The sequence below is a fragment of the Limanda limanda genome, chromosome 11 (assembly GCF_963576545.1).
Source record: "Limanda limanda chromosome 11, fLimLim1.1, whole genome shotgun sequence".
NCBI lineage: Eukaryota > Metazoa > Chordata > Actinopteri > Pleuronectiformes > Pleuronectidae > Limanda > Limanda limanda.
The window spans coordinates 2,974,359-2,984,501 of record NC_083646.1 but is presented as its reverse complement, the minus strand read 5'-3'; the positions used below and the strand labels follow the sequence as shown (position 1 = coordinate 2,984,501).

General features: G+C 42.0%; 1 protein-coding gene across 1 annotated transcript; it reads left to right on the top strand.

The window, feature by feature from the left end:
* The first annotated feature begins 307 nt into the window (after positions 1–307).
* ankmy2a (ankyrin repeat and MYND domain containing 2a) lies at positions 308–7,175 on the top strand. The gene is made up of 10 exons (XM_061081250.1): positions 308–467; positions 920–984; positions 2,228–2,366; positions 2,474–2,572; positions 3,420–3,580; positions 4,494–4,708; positions 4,919–5,054; positions 5,146–5,274; positions 5,541–5,670; positions 6,318–7,175. Exons 1-10 carry the CDS (start codon positions 401–403, stop codon positions 6,446–6,448), a joined length of 1,272 nt encoding a protein of 423 aa, XP_060937233.1. The 5' UTR covers positions 308–400; the 3' UTR covers positions 6,449–7,175.
* The last annotated feature ends 2,968 nt before the right edge of the window (positions 7,176–10,143 follow it).

Here is a 10,143-nt window from a genome sequence, read left to right as displayed (position 1 = left end):
GTTCGGAGCAGAATTCTACATATTTTATACTTTCTTATCAAAATATGTTTTACCATCAAACCTCTTCCATTTATCGGGAGTTAATTTTGAGAAAACACATATTATGATTGTGTTACGTCACCATAATGACTCTGTTATAATCGGGTTGAAGTATTGTGATGTAACACCCCCCCTGCTGACAGTGGTACAGTCCACATGACAGCTGGCCCCAGCTAGCTTTAGCCTCTCTCTCTCTCTCTCTCTCTCTCTCTCTCTCTCTCTCTCTCTCTCTCTCTCTCTCTCTCTCCCCCCTCTCTCTCTCCTCTCTCTCTCTCTCACTCACTCACAGCCTCGCTTCACACCGACCACACGTCTCTGTCTGTCCCTCCTGTCCCCTCGTCCTCCACCGACAACCACCGACATGTCCTCGCCGAAGAAAGGAGACTTGTCCCCCAGCGAGAAGGAGCTGTTCCAGGTCATCACTGCAGGTAAGCCAAGCCCCCCCACCCAACCGGCTAATGCTAATCCCTCAGGAAAGCATGCAGCAGCAGCTAGCTCCTGTTAGCTCGAGTTGTAATGACAGACACACAAAACAACACAACACACTGTCAGTTCTGCTCGTTGTGAGTTGCTCTATGCTAAATCACAACTCTTCATTCAGTCAGTGGTTAGTTCGAGGGGGGGAAGCTAACGGTAGCTAATGCTAGCTAGCAGCCAGGGATGTGCAGCTTCCTGTCTTCATCTCCACCTGTAGCATGAATAATAAGTTGTTTGTACACAAGTGTTTGCTTTGTGAGTGTGTACAGCAGAGTGTGTTGTGGGTCAGTGGCTGTCAGTGTGTGTAACATCACCTCGGGGTGCAGGGTGTGGAGTTGTGTGATCTGCTGGAAGAGCTGTGTGTTGTGTTTCATTCCTTTAATACCAAGTTGTGTGTTTCTAGGAAACGTTCAGGAAGCGTCGAGGCTGCTGGGGTGTAAAGATGTCAGAGTCAACTGTTTGGATGAGGTAACAAAGTGATCTATATTTATATCTATAATATCTATATCTATATCTACAGATTAAAAAAGCTTTAATCCCTCCTAAATCCCAAGGGAGGGGGCTGAGGTGTCGATTTAGTGTTTAGTAATATTTCTATAAGCACAGGTAACAAAACAACCAATAAAATAAATTTAAAAATCACAACATGACGATCGTGACTTAAAAAGTGTAGAACACTTGATTTAACATTTTCATGTTAATTCATATTAAGCTTTTTAATATATTTGAGGCCGATAAGATAATATACATGTTGAAATTCACTTGTTACAGTGATAAATAGTCAAAATGAGGAACACAAGAGAACAATTGCAAGTGTAAATAGAACAGTTTAGGCAACAGAAATCATATATAAAGTAAAATAAGTTACAGAGAATATATACACTGCAGTCCAGAAATCTCAAATAAACTTAAAACTAAAGAAATTAGCTTAAAGTGCATTGAATACAATCTGATGTGAGTATAAAAAACATTGTTAAATAATTTGTTCAGTTTTTGTTTAAAGGTTTAAATCTGCAGTTTTTCAGGACCATTAAACATCATTTATTTTATTCACCTGTTAATTAATTACCAACTCATTACATTTTCATTCATGTGTTATATCATTCTCATATGTTTCCTGCATCAAATGACCCGGCAGGTGAACAGCTCCTCTCGTGTTTATTCCCTGACTCGACTGTTTTCATAACCTCAGAACTGTCATGTGTCACGAACACATCAGAGACGCTGAAGCCGCTTGTGCAACGTACGATTGACAACATGATGAGTTCCTCCAGCAGAGCTCGTCCTTTGTTTGGGGACATGTGTGAGGGACAAGAGGACTTGAGTCTTCAGGCTGAAGAGCCCTGGAGGAGATCCTCCTTCTCTCTGTCTGTCGCTCTTTGTGTTCACCTGTCACAATCAGGTGTTTCACTCACATGTTCTGTTAGGTAACTGAAGCCATGTCAGTCTTTTCAGAAGCTTCTGGACACTTCCAGTGGATCAACAAGTCTGATCATCTACTGTGAAATATAGCCGAACTAATGAGCTGTTATAGAGTTTAAACTTATCAGAGGCGACATTGCAACGCTGGTTTGTTAGTGATCTTAATAAAGACATTCATATTCACGTTAAAACTCTACTGTTCTTGTAGATACCTTTTAGTTTTCCTGATAAAGTGATGTGTTCGATGTGATGTGCACAGAGCTCTTCAGCCTTCTTGTCTCGTCCACAGTACGGGATGACCCCTCTCATGCACGCTGCCTACAAAGGAAAGGCCGACATGTGCAGGTTGCTGCTGCAGCACGGAGCCGACGTGAACTGCAACGAGCACGAGCACGGGTACACGGCGCTGATGTTCGCCGGACTGTCAGGTACCACCTCAGCGTAGCAAGTCAAAATCATTAAAATCCTCCTCCTCTGTTGGTCTGGAAAGTCCCTCTGTGGATGTGTTGTGACTTGTCCTCCTCTGTGCCTGCAGGGAAGACCGACATCACATGGATGATGTTGGACGCGGGGGCGGAAACGGATGTGGTCAACTCTGTCGGAAGGACCGCGGCACAGATGGCTGCCTTTGTCGGTACGGATGTGATCTGTCCTGACTAGGGTTGCAAAATTCCGGGAATATTCAAAGTTGGAAACTTTCCATGGGAATTAACAGGAATATACGGGAATTAACGGGAATTAACGGGAATTAACGGGAATAAACTGGAAATGTTGTGGGTAATTTATACTAACTGTATTTACCTTGTCATATACAGACATAAATATAAACATTTTGTTTTGTCATAGGCTGATTTGAGCCCTGAGGAAACTTTGGGCACTTGACTATATGCTTCTGCATCGTTGTGTCATTCTTAACATAGGTCTTTGCACAGTATTGGCTAATGTTCACAGCCTTTCCTTCTACATTGGATGAGGTGAAATGTCTCCACACATGAGAGAGTGCACGTGGCATTGTTCTGTAGAATAAGATGAGAAAAAAGTTTGTAAAAAAAACACTGATGCAATGCCAGAGATATAAATAGTTAGCCAAACAATTGGAATAGTCTGAAAAAAGATTTTACAATTGATGGATAAATGAATGGAAATAGGCTAGATGAACAATCCTCAATCAGCATGCTAATATATTTTCCCGAGTAATATCATGGAAACTGACCTGACTAGTCCTGAACACTACAGCAGGCCTCAATAGCCCTGCTGTAGTGTGCCCCAAATTCCCGAGCTTAATATTCCCGTGGAAAGTTTCCGGAAATTTACCGGAAACTTTCCGCCCCTTTGCAACCCTAGTCCTGACTCACACAGTTGTTTTCAGTTAATACATCATGCACACAAGGACGAGGGGCCACTTCTTTACGTGAATGTAGCTCTGTCTCGACCTCAACATGTGACCTATTCATGTTTCCACTTCCTGTCTCCGTCCTCAGGGCAACACGACTGCGTCACGGTGATAAACAACTTCTTCTCACGGGCCCGACTCGATTACTACACCAGGCCGCAGGGTTTGGAGAAGGAGCCGAAGCTGCCGTCCAAACTGGCCGGACCCCTCCACAAGGTCATCATGAGCACCAACCTGAACCCGGTCAAGGTACGACACCTCGAGACCTATATATATATATAAATATATGTTCAGATTTTACCTGTTTGTGTCCCTGTACAGCTATTAAATTAAAATGCTATATGAATAAACTTAACTTACATAAAATGGTTTGAGGAAATAAAAGACTGCTCATTGAAAGTTGTGTTAAAATTAGGGTTGCAAAGGGGCGGAAAGTTTCAGGTAAATTTCCGGAAACTTTCCGGAAACTTTTCACGGGAATATTAAGTTCGGGAATTTTGGGAATTTTGAAAAAAAAAAAAACTATGCAAATTAAACGCTGAGCAATAAAAACATCATTCAAAACTCTATTTTAAAGATGTATGGAACGTTGAATTTCAACCCTCCACTGTGCATTCTTCCATCACATGCACAGATAACTCCCAGCATCCTTCACTCTACAGCAGGGCTACTGAGGCCTGCTGTAGTGTGCAGGACTAGTCAGGTAAGTTTCCATGATATTACTGGGAAAATATATTAGCATGCTGATTGAAGATTGTTCATCTGTTCATCTAGCCTATTTCCATTCATTTATCCATCAATTGACATTTCACCCCATCCAATGTAGAAGGAAAGGCTGTGTACATTTACAAATACTGTGCAAAGACCTATGTTAAGAATGACACAACGATGCAGAAGCATATAGTCAAGTGCCCAAAGTTTCCTCAGGGCTCAAATCAGCCTATGACATAACAAAATGTTTATATTTATGTCTGTATATGACAAGGTAAATACAGTAAGAATAAATTACCCACAACATTTCCAGTTTATTCCCGTTAATTCCCGTTAATTCCCGTTAATTCCCATGGAAAGTTTCCAACTTTGAATATTCCCGGAATTTTGCAACCCTAGTCAAAATACATAACAAGTTTTTGGTGCAATCTGAATTCTTGTGTTTCCCCAGATGGTGATGCTGGTGAAGGAGAACCCCCTGCTGGCCGAGGTGGAGGCTCTGGAGAAGTGTCGCCGGGTGATGGAGCTCATCTGTGAGAAGTGCATCAAGCAGCAGGACATGAACGAGGTGCTCGCCATGAAGATGCACTACATCAGCTGCGTGCTGGGGAAGTGTGCGTCCTTCCTGAAGAACCGCGAGGACAAGCTGGACGGACTCGTCAAGAGGCGAGTGTCATTACAGACGTCAACTGTTAGAAAACTGAAATGTTAAATGAATCTGAGGTGGAGTAGATTTTAAGAGTATCGCTGTTTGGCTGCATTCACGTAGTTTTTAGTTTTAAAACTAATTTCTTTTGATGTTGTGTTAAAGTGCTGGGTTTTTTCCAACGTTAAGGTTTTCCTGATATCTCCCTGCTCTCTCTCTCTCTCTTGCAGTTTGCTGAAAGGCCGAGACAGCGATGGCTTCCCTGTCTATGAAGAGAAGTTCATCAGGGAATGTATTCGTAAGTTCCCGTACTGCGACGCCACTCTGCTGCAGCAGCTGGTCCGGAGCATCGCCCCCGTGGACATCGTGAGTCTGGAGTCGTTTATTAAAAGAGAATTTAGATTGAGTGAGAGCCTCTTGTAGATGTTGAACAGGTTTGTCTGTGCTTGTCTTTCAGGGGAATGACCCCACGGCTCTGTCTGTGCTGACTCAGGCCATCACGGGTCAGGTCGGCTTCATGGACGCAGAGTTCTGTACGTCGTGTGGAGAGAAAGGAGCCGAGAAGAGATGCTCCATCTGTAAAATGGTGAGAGATTCAAACTGCAGCAACTAAATCAGTTTATATGTGAGATAAGTTTTATGTGAACAAGATGTTTACCTTATAAACCAATGATCTATGGGTCAAGGTGTTTCATTGTTGACCTTCTGCAGAAATGTCTTTTATCTACATAGGATTATTTTCACTTTGTACATAACAAAATTAAAGAAGAGTGACAATTAAGATTTTCCCATAAGACACGACGAAATACTTTTCATAACTTTCCTATTATAATAAAACCTTTTGTCCACCAGGTGATCTACTGCGACCAGGACTGTCAGAAGATGCACTGGTTCACCCACAAGAAAGTTTGTAAGCAGCTTCAGGACCAGAGAGAGGCACAAGAAGAAGAATCAGCCAGACTCAGGATGCAGCAGACAAATGGTGCGTTTATGTTTCTATGACACAAATATGAAACGAATTATCGCTTGTTACAAAAGAAAGTTTCACAATAAGAGGTGAATACTCCATAGTGAACAGAAGTAGCATCGATACCACAGTGATTCTAACGACTTCAAGTTTAATCTGTCTGCAAACTAACTAGTGTCAGTCAGTAATGGATGCAGATATTTTTCAAAAAAGATAATTTTAAGGCTTTATGGAGCTTTGAATTTCTAGTTTTATCAAATATCCAGCATTATTTGCATTGAAAAACATGCAAAGGACTCGAATTCCAATTTTCAATCCAAGTTTTTGGGACCATATACCATCATGGAAATTTGTTTTGTAGTTTTCCAGTTGACAGTAAATAGTTGACAGTAAAAACAAATAGACACGGATGAAAACATGAACATGTCTTGTCCATTGCATGTGAGGTTCATAAAACTATATGGCTGCACATAACCTCCTGTTGCCCTCAGAGCAACAGGAAGGTCCGACCTCCAGTTCCGAGCTGTGTTTGTGTTTCTTTCTTGATTCTTGTTGTTCTTGGTTTGTACCCTCAGGGTTGAATGCACTTATTGTAAGTCTCTTTGGATAAAAGCGTCAGCTAAATGAAATGTAATGTAATGTAATGTAATGTGATGTTTCAGACGAGAGCGCCGCGGTGCAGGAGGCCACGGACTCCATACAGGAGCTGTCGGTGGAGAACAGCAGTGAAGTCGCTTCTTTGGACGTCTCAGAAACCTCAGCCCCCCCTTCCGCCGCAGCCGCTGACAACTGAGGACCATGTGACCGTGGGCGTGTCAGCCGCCACCTTCTCCAGGAAACACCCCCGTCCACCGACAGAGACCTGGCAGCGAGACGTGAAGCCAGACCCGGTCCGACAGGAGGGAGGAGCCTACATATTTATTATGGAGCTGAGACTCTCACACTAAAGCCTCTAAGGAAGGTTTGTGGCACAGCCGCCAACCGTTTGTCCTTTTTTATGTTTTCTGGTAATATCGTGGTATGTGAATTTGAGCCCTGGTGTAGGCTGATGTGTGTGGTAGAGGTCTGGGGGGAGGAGTTAAGGGTTCGTATCCATCTGCCTTAAGAAGAGATAGCAGCCTGTGTGGGGGATAAAGTGACTGATGTTTGTTCACAATTTACTTGATTTGATATTGATTGGTTGTTTTTTGTACTGATAACCTCGTGGTAGATTGTGAGTGGACAGCGTGGCTGCACACTGATGACCAAAAATGTATATTTTTTAAACATGAAGGATATAATTATGGCTTTATTTTGGAATTGATAGATGACGTTAATGCTCAGGATTTTCCTAATTTCTCATTTCGCTGATTCACCTGTTGACAGAATGTTGTTGTACAAGAAAGAAAGATACATGTTCATGACTTACAAACAAAACTTCTTTTACTTTGAAAAATCAGTGATAATCTTTGATTATTTTCCAGTGTACCGAGAAGCTGAACATGTGCAACAAGACTGTTTGTCCCGAATTATCATTAAATAAAAACCATCCTCATCATTTCTGCTGTACATTTTTATATTTTACAGTTAGTATTAAAATGGGTCTGCATTTAAGGTTGGTGTCCAGCAGAGGGGGCTGTTTCATCAGTATTCAGACACTGGCTCCTGGAGTTCACAACTTTTGTATTGCATCCAATTTCTAACAGTTGTGCCTCAACTGATATTTGTATTGGGGTAAAAGTAAATTATACCTTAAAATAATTCAGATCAAGTACAGATACATGACAAATATACTTCATTATATCCCACCAGTGGATGGTCACAAGTCTTGCAGATAATCAATCGGCTGATTGGCTGATCAGCTTAAGACTCAACATGTCTGTTTCAAACACTGACCATATAATTCCATCCATCCTCTATGTTGGCTCTTGTTGAGCGGTGCATCCACTAGAGGGCAGCAAAGAGTTTCTGCCAGCAAACAAAGTCTCTTCTCAAAACGTTCCACTGTGTTGAAATGTCTTCCTTGTGTCCTATGGTCGTCTCGATTGAACTAGTGGTGACACCCCCCCAGAGCACGGAGAGAAGGCTGTCAGTCCCTGAGAGGCTGCTGGTTGTTGTCTCTGGGGGACATGATGAGAACCTCTGTGGACGTTGGGGGACACCAGAGGCCCAAGGACACATTTTGGCCCCCGGGCCCTTCAGTAGGTTAATGTGGCCATGTTTGAACTAATATTAAAAGTAGGCTATTGTCATATCGTTCTCTCCTTCTATTGTTTGCCTCCTGTTGGGATCTTTTCCCAACTTTCTTTCTTGGCTTTGTCCTCGGTGCTGTAAATACCTTTTGCCCCCCCGACCATGCCTCTCGTCAATATGCTATTAACCCAGCCACCGCTCATTTCCCATGAGGGTTAGGGGACAACCAAATTCCTGCTGCCGAGTTTCAGTGGGCACAGAGAGGGAGTCCGCTCTCAGCTTTCTGTTTCTTTACACAGTGAAAGTACAAAAGCCGTTTTGGGGGGGTGGGGGGGTGCTATCATATTCACGTCTCAGCATTCAGGCAGCACGGCTCTCAGAAGAGGCTCGGGGGGGCGTCGGAGTGTGAACAGCTTCCTGAGAGGAGCCGACCGTGTTGTTTCTTTATCTTCTCTCGGAAGTGGAGTGAATGAGCCTCTGGTGTCGAACAGGAACAACAACAGACAGCGAAGGTGAAGGTGAACAACAGACACGGGTCAGTTTCAAAACATAAATCTGACGAGGAACAATTCCATTTACTCCAGTTTTAAAGGGTCTGATACTCCAGGATTTCTGGTCCCTTCACATTTACATCTCATCATTTATTTCCTTCCCTCTGTCCTCCTTCTTCCTCCTCTTCTGTCATTCATCACTTCTTCCCATTCTTCCTTATCGTCACATATCTGTCTTCCTTTCTTCTTCCTGGACCTTTACTCCTCTATTACCTAATTTCCTTCTCTTCTTTCTTTCCTCCGTCATTTGATATATTTCCTTCCTTTCTAATCTTACAGTTTTCCTTGGCCAATTTATTTCCATCTTTCTTTTATATCCTTCTTTCTCTCCTTGCTCTTGTTTGTCCAATTTCATTCTTTCATTCTTTCCTAAATTCGTTCTTTTTCTTACTTCCCTTCTTTGAAATCCAAAAAATAACAAAAATTTGAACTATTCAATATTCTCCTGCAAAACTAAACTCTTCTCTATATTTTATGAGTGTGTCTGCACTTTTCCCTGAACTTTATCTTCAGTTTAAACTTTGTGTTGTTTCTGGATTTGAGTTTGTTTCTCTCACTGCTGATTCCACTGATAACCTTTCACTCAGTAAAGAGAAAAAGACCTCGGGCCTCCTCCTCCATCTTCTCCATCCTGTGAGAGTCTGTGTGATCTGCGGATCAGATTTCACTCACATGAGCAACGATTAGTGTCCGTGCACGACGCAGCTTTTAAATCACTGAGACGAGCCGGGTTTGAATGTTCCACACACGAGTAATTATATCTCCTCTTGTTTAGTGCGGCGGACGCACAAAGACTCCAGTTAGTCAGAGCACTTTTAGACGTGTCACTGAGAGGAGCTGAGGCGCCAGGAGGACGTCTCACACTCACAGACACACAAACAATATCGGCTTTCATTCTTGGATTAAACGTGTGACCGAGAAATAAGACGAGAGGCTTTTGTTCAAACAATGACTCTAAATAAAGAAGAAGTGAAAAGTGAAGCCAAAGATTCTCCAAGGCCCCCTGGTGGCTGGCTGCAGTATGAGTCATAGACCTGGCCTCCTCCATGTTAGCAGATGGGACATGAGACAAACTACAAAGTCAAAGCAGACGTCAAATATGTTTTTCTCAAAGTTAAGGGAGTTGTTATCACACTGATGTTCAGGGGTCATGTTCTTTAATCAGTTATTTGTTGATATAAAAAAGAGGTGAAATGTCGTGATTGGCAGTTAATCCAATCTTCATCATCATCATCATCATCATCATCATCATCATCATCATCATCATCATCATCATCATCATCATCATCATCATCATCATCATCATCATCATCATCACAATAAACTTCATCATCATCATCACAACAAAAGTCATCATCATCATCATCATCATCATCATCATCACAATAAACATCATCATCTTCATCATCTATATCGTTATCATCACAATAAACTTCATCTTCACCATCATCATCATCATCATCACAATAAACTTCATCATCATCATCATCATCATCATCCTTGTCACAATAAACGTCATCATCATCACAATAAACTTCATCAACATCATCATCACAATAAACTTCATCATCATCCTCATCATCATCATCACAATAAACTTCATCATCATCATCATCATCATCACAATAAACGTCATCATCATCACAGTAAACTTCATAAGCATCATCATCATCATTATCACAGTAAACTTCATCATCATCCTCATCATCATCATCACAATAAACTTTATCATCATCATCACAATAAACTTCATCATCACCATCAT

Excerpts from the sequence above, each read along its gene's own strand:
- ankmy2a (XM_061081250.1), top strand. The coding sequence starts at position 401 with ATGTCCTCGCCGAAGAAAGGAGACTTGTCCCCCAGCGAGAAGGAGCTG. Across the intron at positions 468-919 it reads GTTCCAGGTCATCACTGCAG|GAAACGTTCAGGAAGCGTCG; the intron begins GTAAGCCAAGCC and ends GTGTGTTTCTAG. Across the intron at positions 2,573-3,419 it reads ACAGATGGCTGCCTTTGTCG|GGCAACACGACTGCGTCACG; the intron begins GTACGGATGTGA and ends CTCCGTCCTCAG.